The 22,500-nt window shown below is 50.6% G+C and overlaps 1 protein-coding gene across 6 annotated transcripts in view; it reads left to right on the top strand.

Annotated features, from left to right (window-relative positions):
- VPS8 (VPS8, CORVET complex subunit) overlaps positions 1-22,500 on the top strand; it is a 185,225-nt gene that overhangs the window by 133,145 nt on the left and 29,580 nt on the right. For all 6 annotated transcript variants that reach the window (XM_027875404.1, XM_027875405.1, XM_027875409.1 and 3 more), the window contains exons 38-44: positions 3,656-3,698; positions 4,805-4,908; positions 8,280-8,361; positions 8,682-8,764; positions 17,602-17,682; positions 20,674-20,843; positions 21,300-21,465. In XM_027875404.1, coding sequence (XP_027731205.1) covers positions 3,656-3,698; positions 4,805-4,908; positions 8,280-8,361; positions 8,682-8,764; positions 17,602-17,682; positions 20,674-20,843; positions 21,300-21,465 — 729 coding nt within the window. The remainder of the gene's footprint in view (positions 1-3,655; positions 3,699-4,804; positions 4,909-8,279; positions 8,362-8,681; positions 8,765-17,601; positions 17,683-20,673; positions 20,844-21,299; positions 21,466-22,500) is intronic.

Genomic DNA, 22,500 nt, shown 5'->3' on the forward strand with positions numbered 1-22,500 from the left:
GTCCTGTGACCCAGCAGTCTTGGTCACATTGATTTCCTTGACCTTCTCAGCCACACCATGCTATTGGCTCGTCCTGTGCTTGCTGCAGTCCACAAGCCCCCGGATTTGGGAGTGCTGTTCTCGCCAGCCAGGCCATCTCCATCCCGGGGTCCTGGGAAGTGTATCTTTGAACCCAAGCACAGTCCTTCACATTGATTCCTGTGGGACTTCACGTGATCAGATTTCACCCCAGGTCCCTGCCCGTCAAGGTCTTCCGGCATCCTGATCTTGTCCTTTGGCATGTTGGCTCTCCCTTCCAGCCGTGATGTTGAACAGCATGCCATCCGTGACTTTCGCTGATAAAACCATTAACAAGCAAAGACAGATGCAGCTCCCGGCGTGCTCCCCGGAGCCTCTCTTCCACCGAGGCCTGGTCTTGGGCTGCAGCCTCCCACCATTTCTGAACTCATTTCACAGCACTCTCATTAAGCCCACACCTGCCCGTCTTTTCCCCAGAACAGCGTGAGAGACTTTGTCGAATGCTTTACTGCGTCTAGATCAGCTCTTATTCGCAGCATTCCCTGCTCTACCTGGCTCAGAACCCTCTCTCATGGCATGTTGGAAAAGCAAATCATCTTCCAAAAAGACAGCATCCTTTACTGCAGCAGCCCTGCTGGCGCTTTGTGATCACTGCTTCCTTTTCAAGATATCCACCAGCCATCCCTTTAACCAATGTTCCAGAGGCTCGCCAGTGATCAGGCCAGCTTGGTGATGCCTACATTTGGCGGCCCGTGTCCTCTTCCTTTTTTGGGAATGTGGGAGTCTTGCAGAACCTCTCCCAGTTCTCCATGATGGATACAGGGACCCAGCACAAACACCAGCTGCTCTGATCAGGACCTGGAATGTCATTCAAACTAGCCAGTGCCTCAGTGTCATCCTCAGGGCCGTTTGTGCTCTTCCCATCCTGTTCCCTAGGTAGGGATCACTCCCTGTCTGCCATGTTTGCTGTGTCCTTCGTAGACCAGAGGTCATTCTTCAGAGTTGAGCAGCTCTGTCTTCTCTTCCTTATCCATCATTTTCCCTCCTCTGTGACCAGCCATTCTCTCCCTTCCAAAAATCTTCTTTTTCACAGTGAAATGTGCTTTTTTACTTGTTTTTAAAAAAGCTAAAAAAAAACCCCAACCTTCCAGAGCCATATGTCAGCCATAGGCACTATCCCCCCAAGTCTAGGATACCTCCAAGTAGATCTGCAAAGCCACCAGCAAATATGTGATTACTGGCCCTTGTATACTCAGTGTTCATCAGCTCTCTCTGGAGGTGGACAGCATTCTCCATCATGAGTCCTTCGGAATTGTCTTGGATCATTGTGTGGCTGAGAAGAGCTAAGTCATTCCCAGCTGTTTGTCATGCAGCGTGGCTGTTGCTGTGTACAGTGTTCTCCTGGTTCTGCTCACTTCGCTTTGCATCAGTTCGTGTAAGTCTTTGCAGGGTTTTCTGAGTGCATCCCGCTCGTCATTTCTTCTGGCACAGTAGTATTCCGTCACAATCATACACCACAGCTTGTTGGCCCTCTCAAAGGACTGTTCCACACATCCGTTTCACAAACAGGTGCAGAAGGTGGAGGCCAAGACAGCACTGAGGACGCATAGCGGAGTTTGCTCATCTAATCCCTCTTCCTCTCTTCAGTCTCCTGCAACAGCTCCTTTTCCTCGTCCTCACAGGTGGTTTCTCTTTGTGCCTTCAGAATTCTATTCTTGAGGAATTCGCCTCTCTCCTTGGCTTACTTCACCCCATACAATTTTAGTTTATAATATCCTGCTTGAAGCTTTTGAAAAATGGTCTCCCAGAATCTAGGTGCACATCAGATGAAGAGAAGCAGTGTTGGACAGTGGCTAGAGGGCTGGGACTGCAGTCAGAAGGCTCTGGGTGCAAATCTCACCTCTAACCCGGTGTGACCCTGGCCACTCAGTGAGCATCTCTGAGCCTCAGGTAGGCCTTACAGCTTATCCACCAAGGAAATCATAGCCAGGCTGTGACCTGCATAGATGCTGAAGTCCTGGGTACTGGATATATTGCTGTATATCAGACAATACCTGGCTTTATGTCAGATAATTCTCTGCCATAAACTCTGTGATGGAATGGTCACCGTCCCCCAAGGTTCCTGTCCTTTCTATCCCGGCAGTCAGCTCTTCTACGCTAAGGAAATTCAGATCCAGAACAGGAGGTCCCCCTGTCTGCTGCTTCCACCTTTTGAAGGATGAAGGGATCATTAAGGCAAGTCAGGAGCGTGTGAGTTCATCTGCTTTTGGCTGAAAGAGAATTCACGCAGCTATCTGGATAATGAGCCTGCTTCTTCACTGTGGTGTCACGTCCTCATGCCAGGCTTGTGATCTGTGTCCCAAACTCAGCCTCTTTCTTTCTTCTGGCCAGGCGATCTGAACATGGCCACATAGTTCAGCAACCATACCTGAGTGGGCTCCACCCTGCTTCCCCTCTTGGCTTCCCAAGTGCCCCTCCATCATGCCCGGTGCTGCTCTGGCCTCTTCCTTTGGAAGAGGAGATGCCCTTCCAGAGCCGCAGGCCACATCATCCCACAAAGTCTGGGTTACCTCTGAGTAGATTTGCAAAACTGCCAGCAGTTGCTGGTCCTCATGCACCCCAGCTCTGGTCAGAAGCCCCTCATTCCTGTACCTTAGGTCGTGTTCCAGAAATCCCATCCTCAGGCCCCACCTTCTTCCACAGCCATTCACTACTCCAGTACCCAGGACTTCAGTGTCTATGCAGGTCACAGCCTGGCTATGATTTCCTTGGTGGATAAACTGTAAGGCTTACCTGAGGCTCAGAGATGAGGGCCTTTCTTTTCTCAAGCCCTTGCCTTCTGTTGTCAGCAATGATGAAAATATCACTGTGCCCCCAAGGTCATTGGTATCATCTGTGGCAGCGCTTTCTAGATTCCTTCAGGCAATATTGTCTTTGCTGACATGAATTAGCAACCATCAGATGTGACAGGTGTTGGAAGGTGCTCTGCCCCATCCTGGCCATGTGCCCTGGGAGGGCAGTAGCCCTCCCTTGTTATCGGGTACCATTTAGCTTGGAGGCACCAGCTTCCACTTCTCTTCCTCTGGCCTTTCTCACTGGATGGACCTTGTGCAATCCCATCATCATTTTTTTAAAATAAATTGATTATTTATTTAGTTTTAGCTTTCTTTTTATTTTTAAACTTTGAGTTCTGAATTCTCTCCTTCATTCCTGCAAGTATGGTGGGAAGACCTATATGAACAGATGCAAAGTGCAGTGAGTGAAACCAGGAGATCATTGTGCACGGTAATCACAACATTGTAACATTGATCAACTGTGCAAGACTTAGCTACTGTGACCAAGACTGATCCGAGACAACGCCAAAGGACTCATGATGAAAAGTGCTCTCCACCTCCAGAAAAACAACTGATGAACTCTGAGTGCAGAGCAAAGCATTTTTTTTTTGCTTTTATTTTTTGCAACATGGCTAATATGGAAATGTTTTGTGTGCCTTCGTATGCATAATGGATTTCGTGTTGCTTGCCAATGGGTGGGAATGGGGTAAGGGGAGAGAATTTTTAAGTCAAAATAAATTTTTTTAAAAAGAAATAAAGTGTTTGGGAGACAAGAAATATGAACTATTTCCTTTATCCCCCAGAGACTACAAAGCAGGCTCCAGGAGTTTACAAAGGAAAGTGAAAGTAAGTTTTTGATCACTGGTTTTTGATTCTGTAATCGCCAGCTTCGTCTTAGCTTACCTCCGCCCATTAGCCCATCCATCTTTCCCCTTCCTCCCAGGATACCTTATTGATTACACTTTCGTCCTTCTCTGACCTTTGGCATATCAGTTAATAAGTTTCTTGAAGACGGGGAACCCTGTTTCCTGGAACACAGGAAATCCTTGTTGAAGGCAGTATCCCTGATTGACCCACAAGATCACATCTGTTGCGTTTATCAGCATCTTTTTTAGAGTAATCAGGGTTCAAACACAAGCTTCACAAAGAGTAGACCTGGTAGATTTGTGGGAAATGCTACAAGAGCCATTTCCCCCAGTCGCCCCAGCAGTCCAGGGTTGTTTCTCCAGCCACGCCGTCCAGGGAGGAGCCAGTTACCACATAACTGTATGTTTGCCGTCTCCTCCTGTGTTCATGATGGTGAGAGTAGGGACAGGCATCTTTGAGGGAGCAGAAGCATTGGAAGTGGGCACCCAGGGTGTAAGACTGCTCCAGTGTGCTGTTCTCTGCTGGCCTGTGAGCACACTGGAGCTGGTGCCCACCCCCCAAGGACCCACCGGTGGGCTTGTGGTTCAGGTGATGGCTTTGGGACTGTGCACTGAGATGGGTTCAGCCTTTCTCGGTTTGTTTTCCATAGGCTAAGAGAATTGCATTCCCTGACCACATGTAACCTAACAGTAGAGGAGGGCCCCAGAAGCTTGGCAAAGGGCACGGGGAGGCTAGGTAGCCTGAGACAAAGTTTGATTTGCTAATCTGTCGGGTGGCTCATCCACCCTCTGGAAAAATGAGGGTCTGCTGTCTCTGAGTTAGAGACCAAGCCACGGCTTCAGTTCTCCAAGATGACATGGTGGGCTTTGCATGGAATATCATTAAGTCTGTTCTATTATTTTATTATTCCATGGACCTTCCTGTCACTTATTCATTACTGTGCCTAAGGGTCCCAGTTCATAGATGGCATATTGCAAAGACCTGAAGTTGGGCAAAGAATACAGATTTCGTTTCCTCCAATGGTGTGGAAGGGAGGAGTATGACCTTCCTGTGAGATGTTCCATCTTTTTTTTTTTTAAATCTAGATGTGAGAGAGGCTGCCTCATTCAAGGATGTGGAAGAGATCTTGGTAGAGACAATCGCCCTCTGCCAAAGGAATTCACAGAGTTTAAACCAGCAACAGCGAGAGGTAAGAGGGCGCCTCACCAGTCCCCAGGGCTGTCGCAAGCTTTTCAGGTTTGGAAAGAGGAATTAATTCTTTTTACATTGCCCTCTCAGCCACCTGAGTCTAATTAAATTGGATTTTAATCACTGTTGAGTGCTCCCAGGAGTAACAGATTCCTGACATTATTACCATGAGTGCTCGGCCTCTTTGTTCATGCAGAAGGCTTCAAACCCCTTGAGTCACCCTCCATGCTGAATTGGGAAAGCTAGCCCACTTGCCCAGGGCTGAATTTCTCAGAGTCTCCCATAGAGGAAGGACGCAGAAATGTCAGCTGCTCCAGTCCCGCCGTAGAAATGGAAATAAGGCCCCAGAAGCAGCACCAAGGAGTTTGTGGGACCCTGGGATCAAGAGGGGCCGCACAGGGTCGCTGACTCCCAGAAGGAGACGGGAATGCATGAAGTGCCTCTCTGGTGGGCGCAGCTGGAGAAATGCAGCTGGACAAGTGAAGGAGAGAGGCGCTTCCCCGTGGAGCCGGGTTGCTGGGCGCTTAGGCTCCTCCAGAGCCCCAGCCCCCTGCCCTTTGCTCCTTTTTCCTGCCCGATGCTCTGGCTGCCCACCATGGGCTGGACCAGGGGGCGGCAAACAACGGCCTGAGCGCCAAATCTGGCCACTGCCCCCATAAGAAAACAACAGCTAAAGGTCTTAGCTTGGGGGCCACACAGAAATCAGAGTGGGGCTGAATGGGGCTGACCCCAGACTAGATCATTCTGGCTTCCAGCCTGCTGCCAGTGGTGACGATGATGATGGTAGCTGGCATTTCTTGGATGCCTTGAGGTTGGCAAAGTGCTTTATAATTATTATCTCATTTGATTCTCATGACAACCCTGTGAGGTAGATGCTGTCATCATCTCCATTTTACAATTGAGGAAACTGAAGCAATCAGAGGTTTAGTGACTTGCCAAGAGTCACAGAGCTATTGTCTGAAGCTGGATTTGAACTCGGGTCTTTTCCAACTATGCTCCAGCCCTCTACCCACTGCTCCAACCCCACTCCCACCTGCCTAGAAATGAAAGAAAAACAGAGGTTCCACGACAAACGTTTTAAATCACACAGAATTCTCCCTGGGATGGGGGTATAATTTCTCAGCTACATTTTTGCCAACAGTGATTTTTCCAAGGTAGTAAATGGGGAAAAACCTTGTAAGCAGGGCCTAAGGCCCGAGGGGTTTGTGGAATGGGTGCCAGGAGCTGAAACCAGTTTTCTTATTTATTTATCGGATATTATATTGAAGTGTTCAGCTAGACACTAGGATAAGCCCATCTTGTGCCACAGTCATACAAAAAGATTGGCCTGTTAAGATGCTCTGTGACCCCATTTGGGGTTTTCTTGGCAGTGATAATGGAGTGGTTTGCCGTTTCCTTCTCTATCTCATTTTACAGATGAGGAAACTGAAGCAAACAGGTGAAGTGACTTGCCCAGGGTCACACAGCTAGTCAGTGTCTGAGGCTGGATTTGAACTCGGGGAGAGGAGTCTTCCTGACTCTAGGCCTGGCACTATCCACTGCATCTCTAGCTGCCCACTGAGCCGCCTCGCTGTCTCTAAAGACCCAGAAAGCTCAGCAACAATGCCCTGAACTCTGTAAATAATCTCAGCAGGAGTAAACTAGGTAATGAGGCCACAAATAAAACCTTGGATCCTCTTCAGTTCTCTTCAGTTCAACACAATTTAGGGCCTAAAAGTCTTAAAGGTAAACAAATGTGCATTGCCCAAGACAAAGCCTGGCTCTGAGTGACTGCTTGGAAAGGTGGAGTAACTGAAGAACTGGAAGGACCCCTAGGCCTGGGGATGCCAGATCGTCCCATGAACCAAAGCCAGCTTCCCCTCCCTGCCCTGAAGAGAGGGCTTGAGGCCATCCATGCCGCCCCACTTACTCTCTCTGTTGCCTTTGTCCCTGCCCTCCCTCCTCATTCTCCAAGCCTTTTAAACCAGTGGGTGTAAACGTGCCACTTAAAGGCATATCATTTAATCCTCGTGTTACCTTTCAAAGATATGAAGGCGGCTAATGTGGGTTTGACGTGCCTGTGTGGAGGAAGTAAATCCAAGTTCATTTTCTTTTATTTAGTAAGGGAGTAGGTCCAGCCTCACCTGTGACTCGTTAACATAAGAATGATAATACCCTTTTCCAAAATTAAAACAGATTTTTAGAACTCCTCTGATAACAATACCTAACTTGAAACTCATGGAAAAGTCCCATCACTTTATCTTCCTCCCATGTCTCCACCCCTCCTCCACCTTCTCTGGCCTTTACTACATTTCATCCAGCTGCTCTTCTACATCGGTCCACCATCGCTCTCCATCACACCCATGAAGTGGGAGTGAGGCAGGCCTTGGTAGACTCATGTGACAGGTTTCCTTCCCAGTGGCTGGGAGCAGTGATTGTTCAGAAGAATGACAAACGTGCCTAAGGCGAGGACATGAGCTGAGCACAAAATGTTCGTCTGGGCTGTCCAGGCAGCCGCTGTCCCTTTTCAGAGGTACTCCTGGTTCTCTGTCTGAAGCAGGCAGAGGAGCCTCCTTTAGCCTTCCCTTCTTGGTCTTTGTCTGTTAAGGAATAGGAGTGTGACATGGCAGAAGAGAGGATTGCTTTTGTGATTAAAAAAAAAAGGAATACTTTGGATTCCAAAACATTAGCAAGTGCACATCTGTCGTCCTTTGACCACTCCCTGGCCCGTCCTTCTGACAGCTCCTTGGGCTGTCCTCGCCTTACGCACATTTGTCCTTCTAAACGCTCACTAGCCCTTCCTCGACTTAGGCACGTTTGTCATCCTTCTGAACATTGCCTGTTCCGTCCTTCTGACTGTTCACTGGCCAGTCATCGCATTCAGCATTTTCCTAATGCTTCCTTTTTCTGTGCTCTCAGGCTCAGTTTCTCTTGCACCAGTCTCATCAGGAGAGTTTGTAGCATCATTGTTGCCCATATTTAGGGCATTTGTTGGCTTCAGTTTGTTTCAAAAGCAAGAACTTTCACCATTAGAAACATACGTTCAGTTTTCATCCCACACCCTTACTTACTGCCTACTTTCACATTATGCCATTTAACCTTTATGGGCCTCACTTTCCCATTTTTTTCCAAAACACGAAAGGATCAGATAGGTGGTTTCTAAGGTCTGTTTTAGCTATAGATTCTATAATCAGTGTCCTTATAAACGTGAGATATCCATGCATTTACTATCTAGGTTTGTGTAAACCAAAACTAATAGGAAAATGACCCCATAACATTGGAATGTGTCTTTTTTGAAGTTTTTGTAATGGAGGAGGGCTGAGGAGAGCCTCTAATGGCAACCTCCTCAATAGCACCGGGCCTTATTCTCCTTTGGCTTGATTTTTCTCGTAGGCTCTCTGGTTTCCACTGTTGGAGGCGATGATGGCCCCTCAGAAGCTGTCCAGCTCGTCCGCTCCACCTCGACATGCAGAATGTAAGGCCATTGGGCCCCCATTCAGAAATCTGAGTCATCATCAAGCATTTGCTCAGACATTGGCTCCACCGCCCCTCCTCTCCTTTTGTCTTTTCCCCCCAGTAACATGGTGGTTGTTTGCTTTGAGCCGTGATGGCATTGTGAAATGTCACTGCACGTAGCTGGTCGATATTGTCTCTTTTCATGAGCTGAGTCTGTGTCTAGCCCTAGAGATGAGCCTACCTCTGGGCATCTCTCCAGAAGAGTGACAAGTTTAGCAGGAAAGCCGCTGTTTCCGCGTGCTAATCATCCTTCTCTGTACCGCTCTCTCACCATTGCAGCTCTGAAGTCTCTGACCATGCAGGTGCTGAACAGCATGGCGGCCTTCATCGCTCTGCCATCCATCTTGCAGCGAATCCTGCAAGTGAGTACTGGGAAGGGAGGAAGGACTTCGGGAGCCCGCATTGCCAAGGCTGGTGTCCGGCAGTAGATGGAGCCTCTGGCGAGCATTTGGTGCTTCTGGTTATGTGTCATGTGCGCTGATGCCTGAGGTTTGCGTTCTCACCCCTGGTCCTCGCCAGGCTGGGGAAAGGCTTCCCACCTTGGGTTACCAACGGCTCCCCTCTCCAGGCATTCCACTGAGTAAGAGAAGGCGTTTATTGTGGTGCTCACTGAATTATGCTCTTTTACTTAGAAAAATAAAACTATTAAAACAAGTACATAAACATGTACTAATAGCTAATTCTGCTTAAGAGGAAGTCACAAGGTGGTGAGAACAAGAAAGTCTGGCATCTCAGAAGCCAGAGGAGGAGAAGAGAGACCCCAGAAAGAAGGGCTTAGGGCCAAGTACAGCAGTCACCCCCCACCCCTCACACACTCCGAGAAAGGGAATTTCAGGAGCCTTGAAGTTTCACAGGAAGGAAATTGTCAGAAGCCTCTGAGAGATCATTTTCACTGGGTGGTGGGAAAGGGAGCTAAGGTACAGGGGATTTAGTAAAAGGAGGTGGAGGCGCCATCTGAGCAGGCATTTCCCTCCTTTCAGTGAAAGCAAAGCCGTGCCCACCCTGGGCAGATCTGAGCATACATGGAGGCAGGAGGCTATGTCAAAGGAGCCGTGTTTGAGGGTCTGGAAGAGGCAGGGTCAGGGGGTTAACACAGATGGGGAGGGTAGAGCTGCCTCGGTCTCTGCAGCTGAAACTAAGGACCAGAGAGAGATGGAGAGGCAGAGGCTCATGGGCGGGACCTGAGATGCAGGAACGTAGCATGGCCCCCACAATAGGCACAGAGTAGGACTGGAGCCTCGAAGAGACAAGAGATGGTCTAGGCCAGCCCCAGAGAATCAACAGGAGAGGGCGTGCCGTAGGGCCGGTGGAGGGGGATCACATGCACTTGAAGCTGGCCAAAGTGATCCAAAGTCCCATATGTTCACCTGGGGGGTTCTGTAGTACGGCCCTGGGGGGCCAGGTGGGCAAGCTTAGGGATTGGCACAGCAGGAAGTCAAAGGGGCAGCAGAGTCTGGCAGTCCCTGTGAGCCTAGCCCACAGACCCTGCGTGAGAGGGGGAGTCACTGGACTGGGTCTGCCACAGAGAGGTGAAGGACATGAAGAGTAGGCCCTGGGAATCACGAGAGTGAAGGAAATGATAAGGAAGGAGGCCTGAGGGCAGCCCCAGGTTAGCCCTCTGGACTGGAGCAGGGACCGCCCTGCTGGAGATGAGGTCAGCAATGGGGGCTTGCTGGGGGAGGCAGGCAGTGTCAAGGAGGTGCGGTCAGGGCCTTCATGTACTGTCCACAAAGGGGCTGAAAGCAGCAGGGATGAAGGGACAGAGAGGAAGAGAGTGAGCAGGTGCAGGAAGTGACGTCTGCGTGATGGTTGAAATGGGCCTTGGCTGGTGCTAACAGCAGCAGTGATGGAGTTAGGGGTTAATGAAAGATGCCCATCCCTTCCCTCAAGAAGCTCCCATTGTGTGGAGGGGGAGGAATGTGAAGTGAATATAGATAAGCACAGTCCCAGGTAGGGGGTGATGGGGGCAAGGGAGACATCTGGACAAGGGCTTTCTCAGTATTTGGGAAAGAAGGGCATCATTTCAGGGAGCGTTACAAAGAGGAGGTCACCCTGAGCCTTGAAGAGAGAGGCCAAGATGAGCAGGGCAGGTGTCCCCCTCGAAAGTGAGGCGTCTTGGACCCGGCAGCAGACTCCTGACTTTGTCCGCGTCTGACGTGGTGCTGGAAAGGGGAAGGCCCCCTCCCTCTCCCACCACCAGGCGAGTGGAAGAGGCCGGCCTGGCTGCACAGGGGAAAGAGCAGGAGAGATGCCAGCCTGGGGCAAGAGAGCCACGGTGTCCCTGTTGGCCCAGAGAGGTTGGGCCTGGCCGTGTGGCATCACGCTTCTGCAGGGCGTGGAGCGAGGGCCTGGGAGGAGGGAAGGGAAACGAACCCCAATGAAAGGGTCGAGGGCCTCGGTTTGGGTGGACGTGGCTTTGGAGAGCAGGGACCAGGGGAGCTGGCACAAGAGGACAAGGATGGCGGACAGCTCGATGGAGGAGCAGGCCGCCGGAGAATCACAGACCAGGGGGAGTCGCGGGAGCGAGAGCGGGGAGGAGACACACAGCGTCGCAGGCGACTGTCTTCTCTCGTCCCTCTGCTGACGCAGCTCCGAGGCCTCCTGGGGCCGTGGGGAAGGAGGAGGGTGTGCAGGGTGGGGCTTGGGGGGCAGCAGCGAAGAGGAGAAGGCCCAAGGGCTTCCTCTCCTCCTCCCCGACCCACTGAGGCCACTCAGTCTAGACACATCCAGTTTTATCCTGGAGCTCTGTGTCTGGAGTCATCTTCATTTCCTGCTCTTGTGAATATTCAGATTCCAACAAAAAGCCTTTTCTGCCTTGGGAAGTCTTCTGGCGTTCCTAGTGTAGGAAGGAAGGCAGGTGCCTGACTCCCTGGGGCGCCGCAGAGGCCACCGTCTGCACTGACACTAATGCACGATGGCTGAGGGTTCAAATGTGACCATGAACTGTGCCTGAGACCAGATGGATAAGCAGCAGGAAGAACACTTGTCAGTCCTTTTGGAAGTTTGTCGTTGGTCAGTCCTTAATAGTCGTGTCTGAGTCTCCGTGACCCCATTTGGGGCTTTCTTGGCAAAGATACTGGAGTGTTTCGCCATTGCCTTCTCTGGCTCATTTTACAGATGAGGAAACTGAGGCAAACAGGGTTCAGTGACTTGCCCAGGTCACCTAGCTACTAAGTGAGGCAGGATTTGAACCCAGGTCTTCCTGACTCTAGGCCCTGCACTCTAGCCACTGAGCTACCTAGCTGCCTGTCTTTTGCAGGACTCCTTTTCGAAAGGCCCTTTCTGTGCCAGGGGAGGGCACTTTCCGTAGCTGACAAACACGCAGTCTCCTCCCTGCTCAGGATTCTGTCCGACATCTTAGGGCCAGAATTGAGCACCCACTGAGCTGGAAGCCTGGAGTGCCCTGCTGCCGTCTATAATTTATGTGTTGTCCCAGCAGGAGGCCCTTTTCCTGATGTTGCCTTTCAGTTATGTATACCGAAGTGGGGTATCCCGACAGATATAGAAATGACCTACAGAGACGTCTCCCTGCTTCCTGAAGTTAACCTCAGAAATGCTCTCTTTTCTGTACTCCCCAGATTGCCCAAGCTTTGCTTCTGTGCTAAATAGATGAAGACTTGTTGATGCTGTGTTTAGGGGTTTCTCACATTCTGTGCTAGTTGTTGAGGCTTTGCCAGAAGACCAGATTTGTTTGTAAAGGCATTCATTGGACAGACAGAAGCGTGCTTGGCTCTCAGTTATCTGAAGGAGTGCTTCTTCCAAGTGGAGGCTGTGGCTTGACCCTCAGAAGATGGGTCATAGCCTGCTGTGCCTTTGGGAGCCAGGTGGGGGGCTTGTCTCCAACGCAGCCCCGCCTGCCCTTCTCCTCCTTCGTGCACACTTCCCACCTCTCCCTTCGGAGCCCAGAATCAGCTGGTCACGAGCTGCCCAGGCGCCATCAGGAAAGTCCCCCCTTCTCCGGTCCCCGGGCACCGCCTGGCTATGGCAGGCGCCCCTCGGAAGGCAGACTGTGTGCATTGGGGCAGTAACCAATGAGTGAGGTCTCTCTCACACCCCGTCTTTTTCATTTGGATGGGGACAGTGAGTCACACACAATAGACAGAAATTGGTTGTGGTTGAGGGCTGCCTCCCAAAGCTCCCCACCCCCCACAAAAAACCCAACCGCCTTCTCCCAAACCTCCCTTCCCGTCACCCATCATCCTCAATCCCTCACTCCCTTTCGCCCCACGTAACCAATTTGGGTTGCCAAAGTCTTCCAGATCTTGTCATTTCTTCATTCTCAGACTCTCGTGCGTACTTCCCCCTCTCAGATCCTACCACCACAGCCCTTGCTCAGGCCCTCGTCACTGCTCACCTCCTGATCAGCCTCCCCGTCTCAAATCTCTCTCCACTCGTCCTCCCCACAGCCCCCCAGACTGACTTTCCTGAAGCATAGGTCCGACCTGGTGTCCCACCCGCCGCTGCCTCTGGGGTCAAATGTGATTTCGTCTTCATCTCATCTTTGGGGATTCCTTTCTCTGTGCAAGATTTATAGTGTACATAATCATCAGTGCAGTGGTACCTGTGTGTAATTTATAAATTAGTATTTAAGCATAAATGAGTATCCCAACACATGTTGGGAGGGAGGTTTCACCGTGTTTCGCTTGCAGCCCAGAGTCACGTTTGTTCTAAGGCTTCCCTTCCTCCCCATGCTCCTGAGCTGGTCGTGTCCTTGAAGCCCGATAAAACACCCCAACTCCCCTTGGCCATGTCGCTGCTGGCCCCCGACCTCCTGCGCTTTCTGTGTTCCAGAGGAAGCGTCCCTGGCCTTTGGTAGCTCTCGGGGTGGTTTCGTCACCCTGGGCTTCCTCTCGGGGTAACTTGTAGCTTATCAGCGTCCTTCCTGACATGGGGCGTCTCCTGGCCGAGGCGGATGACGGCCCCTTTGTTCTGGACTCTGCTTCTCTCAATGCAGCTCGAGTTTCTGTTCTCTTTGGTGACCCGCCGAGTCTCGCGGTTAATTTGTATTCCTTTGGTTATCCATTCATCAAACATTTATTGGGCACCTCTGCGGTGTGCTTGGCCCTGGAGATCCAATATGAAAGATGCCCATCCCTTCCCTCAAGAAGCTCCCATTGTGTGGAGGGGGAGGAATGTGAAGTGAATATAGATAAGCACAGTCCCAGGTAGGGGGTGATGGGGGCAAGGGAGACATCTGGACAAGGGCTTTCTCAGTATTTGGGAAAGAAGGGCATCATATCAGGGAGCGTTACAAAGAGGAGGTCGCCCTGAGCCTTGAAGAGAGAGGCCAAGATGAGCAGGGTGGGTGTCCCCCTCGAAGGTGAGGCGTCTTGGACCCGGCAGCAGACTCCTGACTTTGTCCGCTCAGTGTCTCAGCCCTAGGAGCAAAGAAATCTCATGGAAAACTGGAAGCCCCAGAGAGCAAGGGCTTCTGGGACGGAGCCAGGGCCTCGTGGAACTGGCTGGGGACCTCACTTTCATCCCTCTGTCCCCAGAACCTAGCACAGCGCCTTACAAAAGTCACTGTGAACCTAGCCCACAGGAGCCCAGGTCCCCAGGCACAGACTAGGTATTCAGTGTTTGACATGAATGGATCAGGACAGCCAACTGAATGGGCCGATGACAACGAACGCCCTGTGATACTGCACCAGAAAGACACCCTGCAGTTGGCACAGGTCAATTCATGCACCGCTCTGGGTCTGGTGCCACCAGCCCCAAATCTCCCTCACTTGACTATCAGCCTTCTCCAGGCCTTCCATCTTCTTCCCCCAGGCTGTCACAAGAGGCTTGGCATCATAGAGACGGCGTGGTATGGTGGGAAGAAGGTTAGACACTGAGTCCTAGGTGAAGTTCAAATCCTGGCTTTGTCCCATCCCCCCAGGACTTGGGGGAAGTCATTTATCCTTTATGGTCCTCCATTTCCTCAGCTCTAAAATGGGGAGGCTGATCCAAAGGTCCCTTCTGGCTCTAAACTCTAGGGTCCGATGGGTTTGTCAGATACTTTGCTGAAATCCCAATATTCTGTGGCGTTCTGTTCTACCAGTCTGCAGCAGTTGGAGAATAAATGGAGGGGGAGTCAGGGCACAGATCCACTCTAAATACTGGAAAGGTTTTCAGTAAGCATTCAGTACTCATCGCGCTTCTTCAGTGGTGTTTGGTGCTGGGAGGGATAGAAATACCAACGAGATGCGTTCCCTGCCTTCATGGAGCTTAGCATCTCCCGGGGATCTGGGCGTAGGAACCGCTGGAGCCCGTGGAAGATGGGGGCAGAGCACAGGAGTCATGGGGTCTCGCTTGGTAGCGGGGGTCTGGTGGAAATGGAAGCCAGGAACTGACTCAGGTGGGGGTGGGGTGCTGATGTTGAATTTGAAGAAAGAAGGAGGCAGCTGTTGAAACAAAAGGGAAGGGGAAGGATTTAGAGGGACCTGCAAATGGAAAGTTGAATGAAAAAGAGAATTATTTTAATAATAGTTATTGATAACTTCTGTTTTTCTATCACTCGCATTTCCCAATATTTTCCACCTCTCCCTCCCGGAAAATCATTCCGTATAGTGACGAATGAAAAATGGAGGGGGAAAAAAAAAAACCAGTGCAGTAAAACTACCCAATATGTTTTTTTAAATCTGAGCCTTATACACAATGTTCCATGCACATAGACCTGCACACACATCCACTTCTGCAGAAAAGAGGGAAGAGGTGCCTTCTCCTGTGAGAGAATTTTTTTTGTAATTAATTAATTTCTTTTTAGTTTTCAATATTCAGTTCCATAAGATTTTGAGTCTTAAATTTCCTCCCCCTCCCACTCCTTTCCCCCCCATCAAGATGGTATGCAATCTGATGTAGGCTTTACTTACACATTCATATTAAGCATATTTTCACATTAGTCTTGATGTAGAGAAGAATTAGAACTAATGGGAGGAACCACGAGAATGAAGCAATAAAACAAAACAATGAAAGAAAAGGAGAGCAAATAGTATGCTTCCATCTGCATTCAGACTCCATAGTTCTGGCTGTGGATAGCATTTTCCATCGTGAGTCTTTTGGAGTTCTCTTAGATCCTTGCATTGCTGAGAAGACCTGAATCTATCAAAGTCAGTCATCTCACAATGTGGCTGTTACTGTGTACAGCGTTCTGGTTTTGCTCATTTCACTTAGCATCAGTTCATATAAGTCTTTCCAGGTTTTTCTGAAATCCACCTACTCATCTTTTCTTATAGCACAATAGTATTCCATTACATTCATATACCACAACTTGTTCAGCCATTCTCCAATTGATGGGCATTCCTTCAATTTCCATTTCTTTGCCACCACAGAAAGAGCTGCTATAAATATTTTTGTACAAAGAAGTCCTTCTCCCTGCCCCCCCTTTAATCTCTTTGGGATATAAACCTAGTAGTGGTGTTGCTGGATCAAAGGGCATGCACAGTTTTATAACCCTTTGGACATAGTTCCAAATTGCTCTCCAGAATGGTTGAATCTGTTCACAACTCCGCCAACAATGTATTAGTGTTCCAGTTTTCCCACATCTTCTGCATTTATCATTGTCCTGTTTTGTCATGTTGGCCAATCTGATAGGTGTGAGGTGGTACCTCAGTTGTTTTGATTTGCATTTCTCTAATCAATAGATTTAGAGCATTTTTTCATATGACTATAGATAGCTTTAGTTTCTTCCTCTGAAAGCTGCCTATTCATATCCTTTGACCATTTATCAATAGAGAATTACTTGTATTCTTATAAATTTGACTCCGTTCTCTATATATTTCAGAAATGAGGCCTTTGTCAGAGACACTGGTTGTAAAAATTCTTTCCTCGTTTCCTGCTTCCCTCCTAATCTTGGTTCATTGGCTCTGTGCAAAAACTTTTCAATTTAATGTAGTCAAAATTATCCATTTTGCATTTCATAATGTTCTCTGTCTCTTGTTTGGTCCTAAATTCTTCTCTTCTCCATAGATCTAAAAGGTAAACTATTCCTTGCTCTTTTAGTTTGCTTATAGTATTGGTCTTCATATCTAAATCCTGTGTCCATTTTGACTTTATCTTGGTATGGGGTGTAAGATGTTGGTCTATGCCCAGTTTCTGCCATACATTTTTCCAGTTTTCCCGGCAGTTTTTGTTAAATAGTGATTTCTTATCCCAGAAGCTGGGGTCTTTGGGTTTATCAAATAGTAGATTACTGTAGTCATTGACTACTGTGTCTTGCCTACCTAACCTAACCTATTCCACTGATCCACCACTCTATTTCTTACCCAGTACCAAGCAGTTTTGATGATTGCTGCTTTATGATACAGTTTAAGATCAGGTACAGCTAGGCTACTTTCCCTTGCATTTCTTTTCATTAGTTCCCTTGATATTCTGGACATTTTGTTTTTCTAAATGAATTTTGTTCTTGTTTTTTCTAGGTCTATAAAACAATTTTTGGTAGTTTGGTATGGTGCTGAATAAATAAATTAATTTAGGTAGAATTGTCGTTTTCATTATATTAGCCCAGCCTACTCATAAGCAACTGATATTTTTCCAGTTATTTAGATCTGACTTTATTTGTGTGAAAAGTGTTTTGTGATTGTGTTCACATAGTTCCTGGTTTTGTTTTGGCAGGTAGACTTCTGAATATTTTATGATATCTACAGTAATTTTAAATGGAATTTCTCTCTCTACCTCTTGCTGCTGGGCTTTGTTGGTAATATACAGAAATACGGATGATTTGTGTGGGTTTATACCCTGCAATTTTGCTAAATTTGTTTATTATTTCAAGTGATTTTTTACTTGATTGAGAGAATTATTTTTTAAGTAAACCTGGGTGCCTTAAGTTGGCTCTTTTATTGCAGGTGTTTGAAGTTTAAGAAAGTCTCATGCTTCCCACCTCTCAGCAGAGACAGAGGCTCCAGAGAGGAAGAGTGGGGCTTGTTTTCAGACATAATCAACATTGACTTATTCTGACTGACTACATCGGTTACCGGGGGGGGGGGGGGGGGGGGGCAGTGAGAACCAATGATATATTTTTAAATAGCATCACTAAGACAACCAGAAAGGCTATAACTGGAGGGGGGGTGTCCCCTGCATGGCCTGCAGAGTGCAAGAAGGGACAGACAGAAGAATGCCTAGAGTCGTGTTCCTTCTTTCTCGGAAAGTAATGTCTTCCATAAAGTCTGAAAACATGCAAAATAACTTTGCTTCTTTCTTTTGGATTTTTTTTCTACAGGATCCAGTTTATGGAAGAGGAAAACTTGGCGAGATCCAAGGACTCATCCTGGGAATGTTGGACACCTTTAACTATGAACAAGTAACATTACACATTTCTGAGTTTCTGAATTTATCTGATGCTAGAAACAAACCTCAGCTGATTTTTTTTTTTTCAGTACAGATTTGCTGTTGGGGATTTATTGTGTAGAATGAAAATGAGTGGGGAGGAGGAGGAATCTTTCTCGTTAAACCGTCTGTGTTTGTTTTTTCATATTGTTTACGTAGAGTAATTGGCCTAAAAAAACACTCAGTGACAAAGTAAAAGCTTATTAAGATATGCTCACTTTTCAGTATATATGGTAAGCATCGTGCCTGCACATAGTAAAAACTTGTTGATTGACTGATACATAGTTTAAAATCAGTGGCAAAGGAGACAACTAGACTTTCTACGTTTAAAAATTCATAATTATATCTTCTCAAAAAATAAAGATAGACTGAGCCAGCATCCTGGAAAGTCAGTGAACACCTAATTGATTTTGGCAATTGCAGGGACCCCTAACTCAGGTTTGCCACATTAGATCAGCTTCTCAGTAAGTCCCAGGCGGGGCAGTTCTGGCCCGCAGTAAAGATCTGTCTTTAGTGACTGAATCCAAGACTTTGCTAATGCTCTTTGGCAATGACGGCCATGCCTTAGGAAGTTTAGGGGACCACAGTGGTGGTGCCCTGGGCGCTTTAGTGGGCCCTGGTGGTGGCGCCCTGGGCACTTTAGTGGACCATGGTGGTGGCGCCCTGGGCACTTTAGTGGGCCCTGGTGGTGGCACCCTGGGTACTTTAGTTGGACCACGGTGGTGGCACCCTGGTTGCTTTAGTGGGCCCTGGTGGCAGTGCCCTGGGCACTTCAGTGGGTCCTGGTGGCGGTTTCCTGGGCACTTTAGTGGGTCCTGGTGGCGGTTTCCTGGGCGCTTTAGTGGGCCCTGGTGGCACCCTGGGCACTTTAGTGGACCACAGCGGCAGCACCTGGCCACACTAGGTAACCTATTTGCCTCAAATCTGAAAGAGAAGCTCCCCAGTCTCATGAGTGGTCCTACGCTCCTTGACCTTGAAACCAACCCTCTGTGGCCTAATCTGCTGCTTGAACTGTGTGACCCTGGGCAAGTTCCTCGCCCTCTTGGAGGCCACTCCAAGACCCTAAGCTGCCAAGCAGGCATTGGCGGAGTGCGTTTCTTCCCTGGGAGCACCTCATAACAATGAGTTGTATCCCCTAAAGAAATTAATCGCTGTTCCCCCATTTGTTGGTCCCCCAGTCGTTTCAGTCCCAGACAAATCTTCAGAATCCATTTGGGGTTTTCTTGGCAGAGATATTGGAGTGGTTTGTCACTCCCTTCTTCAGCTCATTTGACAGATGAGGAAACTGAGGCAGACAGGGTCACCCAGCTAGTGAGTGTCTGAGGCCAGATTTGAGCTCAGGAAGATCTTCCTGACTCCGGGCGTGGTACTCTATCCACCGCACCATCTAGCCGCCCTTCGGTGCCCCCGACCCTTCCCTGCAGAGTAGTCACAGATCTGCAGCAGTGATGGGAGCTCTAGACCAGACCAGGCGCTACCTCGCAAGGCTGTTCTGAAGGTCAGATCCTCGTGAACAGGCCCAACGCCATCTGCGTCATGAGAAACAGCATCATTTCTGAGCGTCGGGTCTGGGAAGGACAGGGAGAGACGGGGCAGAGCGGCTGATGACGGCACAGCTGACGTGCTGGGAGCGTCCGGCGGCAGGTGCTGGGGACACAGATGTAAGGAGGCAGCACCAACCACAGGGATGGGCACAGCACACACTGAGAGTGAATAAATGCAGAGCCACAAAATGCTCGAGTCCAGGCTCGTTTCGGGGGACGGAAGGCAGCAGCAGTTGGGGGCTCAGCAGAGACTTCATCGAGAAGATGGAGCCTTAAAGAGGGACCTGTGTGGCAGCAGTCCGAAGGGAGGACATTCCAGGCATGGGGGCTGACCAGTGCAAAGGCTTGAAGATGGGAGGTGGAGGGTCCTGTGCGAGGAGCGGAAAGGCCATTGTGGCTAGACCTCAGTCCACGAGGCCTGGAAAGATACAGGCCAAGCAAGAGTTTATAATTATTCTAGAGGTAACAGGAAGCCCACTGAATTTAGTTGAGTAGGAAAGTCATATGGTCAGACTTGCACGTTGGGAAACTTACTTTGGCCTCAGTGTGTGGGGTGGCCCGGAGGGGGCAGAGACCACGTAGGAGGCTGTTGCAGTCCTCAGTGAGAGGTGGCAGGGGTCTGAATATGGAGGAGGGGTCAGCTGGGAGAGGGGTCAGTGAAGGTAGAAACAGTGAGATTTGGGCATGGGGGTGCGGGAGGGCAAGGAGCCCAGGAGGAGGCTGGGATTATGAAGCCGAGATGCCCTCCCTGGGAGCAGGAAAGTTTGGGAGAAGAGTCGGTTTATGGGGAAACTAATGTTCTGGAGGTGTGAAATTGAGATATGTCTGGGACATTCAGTCTGTCTGCCAGCCGGCAGGGGGTGGGGGATCCAAGATTGGAACAGGGAGAAAGTGACTGGAAGATCTGGGGGTCATCGAGATGATAGGAGACCCCTGGCAGGTGGTCGTATCCAGGAGAGCCTACCTGAGAGGCCTGCAGGACATTCTGGGCATTCAGTCCTTCACGCACTAGTATAAAGTGGATATGGGGGGGGGGAGTGCTGCTTCCCAGCCTCACAGAGAACCCCCGGGGATGACTTCAGTCTCTTCCTGGCCCAGCCCAGGTGAAGCCGGCTCAGGGTATCCTGAGAACAGGGCGGGAAGCAGAGAGCCACAGTGAAGTGACGAGGTCAGACCCACCTTCTGATCTCGTGGTCACTGGGGAGCCTGGAGGCCCCAAGGGCCGGCTCCCGGGCAGGGCCCCCATCTTCTCCCTGGTCCTCCCAGACCTGGCCCCAGTGGCCCCAGTGACTGCCGTCTGGTCTCTTTACAACTTTCAGAGATTCTCAGGGTTTTCACGTAGGAGTTGGCGGCCGTCCCTCGTTTTCTCTGTTTTACTTTCCTGAGCCTGTTGAACACGTCCTCTTTGTCGTCCCTCCCAGACACTCCTGGAAACGACCACCAGCCTCCTGAACCACGACCTGCACTGGTCACTCTGTAACCTGAGGGCGTCGGTCACGCGAGGGTTAAACCCGAAGCAGGATTACTGTTGCATCTGCCTGCAGCAGTACAGGCGGCGCCAGGAGGTGGCCGACGACATCATTGTCTTCAGGTACGTGCTGTCCTGCGCCCAGGCGGGGGGGGGCCCCACATGTCAGTGCCGTGGCTTTGGCCCAGGCCAGAGACGTCTCTGATGAGCTGGGGAGGTCACCCTGAGGAGCACAGCAGGGATAGCCGGCTGGGGGGTGTCTCCCCTGTACCCCGGGAGCCCCCGAAGCCAAGCCGGGCCTCTGGCGAGCAGCGTGGGAGAAGGGGGGAGCCCTTGGGCCATGTGGATCCTTGTATCCCCAGACCTCTGGCAGGGAGGTGCAGTCAGGAGCCACCGGTGACAGATGGTGGTGACTTGTCCACGGTCATGTGGGGAGAGTGTCCTGACTCCCCCATCCCAGCTCAGACCCACCTTCGCCCCGGCCTCAGTGGGGTCTCTTCAGACCTTTCGCAGGTTGGCCTGGTGGGCCTGGGGAGCATGGGGGTCCAGAGCGGGTGACCCAGTGCCTCCGTCTTGCAGCTGTGGCCACCTCTATCACTCCTTGTGCCTGCTCAACAAAGAGTGCGCCGTGGGCACGGGGAGCCAGGCCAGGTGGATGTGCTATCGGTGCAATTCAAGCAACAAAATAGGGAAGCTCGATGAGAACGCCTCTGACGTGAAGAAAGGACAGCTCGCCCAGACGCAGGTAAGAGCCCCGTGGGCCACCGGGGCTCCCGTTGCTTCCCGGTCACCCCCCGCCTCGTTCGATACGTGATGACGCTAAGGTCCAGGGAGGTCGCGGGATCAGACTGAGAACCTGAAGGGGCCTTAGAGGTGGTAGAGTCCAGCTCCTCATGTGACAGATGGGGAAACTGAGGCCCAGAGAGGGGCCCTGACCTGTCTGGGGTCACCCAGCTGCCAGATGCTGGAGCTGGGCCTCCACGCCCTCCCACTCCCCTGACCGCCAGCACAGAAGAGCCGCACCAACCGACCCCCCCCTTCCTGAGAGGACGTGCCCTGGTTGTGGCAGCTGTGACAGCCATGGCGGTCACTGTCCTTTGCATCGCCAGCATTTCCTCAGCAAGTGAAAGCCCTGAGCGAGTCCTTCTCCCCGTCCTGGGCGTCTGGCTTTGCTCCTACACCTTCTTCTCATTGAGCCCGGCCTGTGACCTCGGAGCCCAGTGGGCCCCAGACCGGTGCGGGGGCCAAGGCAGTGGGAGGGCCCCAGCCTGGCACAGACTGTGCTGCCAGACACACTTAAACCTCATCTTATGGGATTTGAACTCTGGGCCTCATGCCCAGATACAGAAAGAACAAGGAAGCATCTTCACCCTCAGGGAGCTTGCCTTCTCCCAGAGCCTGCAGAGGAATACAGGAAAACGGTCCCCTTCCCTCATCCCCCACCTCTTTCACGCGACCTGCTTGGGCAGCCACCATGATCTCACCCAAGCGGGGTGTGCACAGGGGGCCGGCGGCCACGTAGGGTGCCTTCAGCGCTCCTCCAGCAGGACGAGGCCCAGGCCCCTGGGCATGCAAGGCCTGCCTCTCTGTGCAGAGCTGACCAGGCGTGCCCACACCCTCTCTCAGCCCCTCTCCATGGGCTGACTACACAAAGCCAGCCCTAAGCCTCCAGTGGGAAAGCCTCATTTCGTCGGCGGTCTTTGTCTCCCCATTTTCCTAATTCCATTCACGGTGCTCCTAGCTCTTCTGCCAGGCCCAGCCAGGGTTGGCACACTTACAC

The sequence above is a fragment of the Vombatus ursinus genome, unplaced genomic scaffold, assembly GCF_900497805.2.
Source record: "Vombatus ursinus unplaced genomic scaffold, bare-nosed wombat genome assembly UNPS02014808.1, whole genome shotgun sequence".
NCBI lineage: Eukaryota > Metazoa > Chordata > Mammalia > Diprotodontia > Vombatidae > Vombatus > Vombatus ursinus.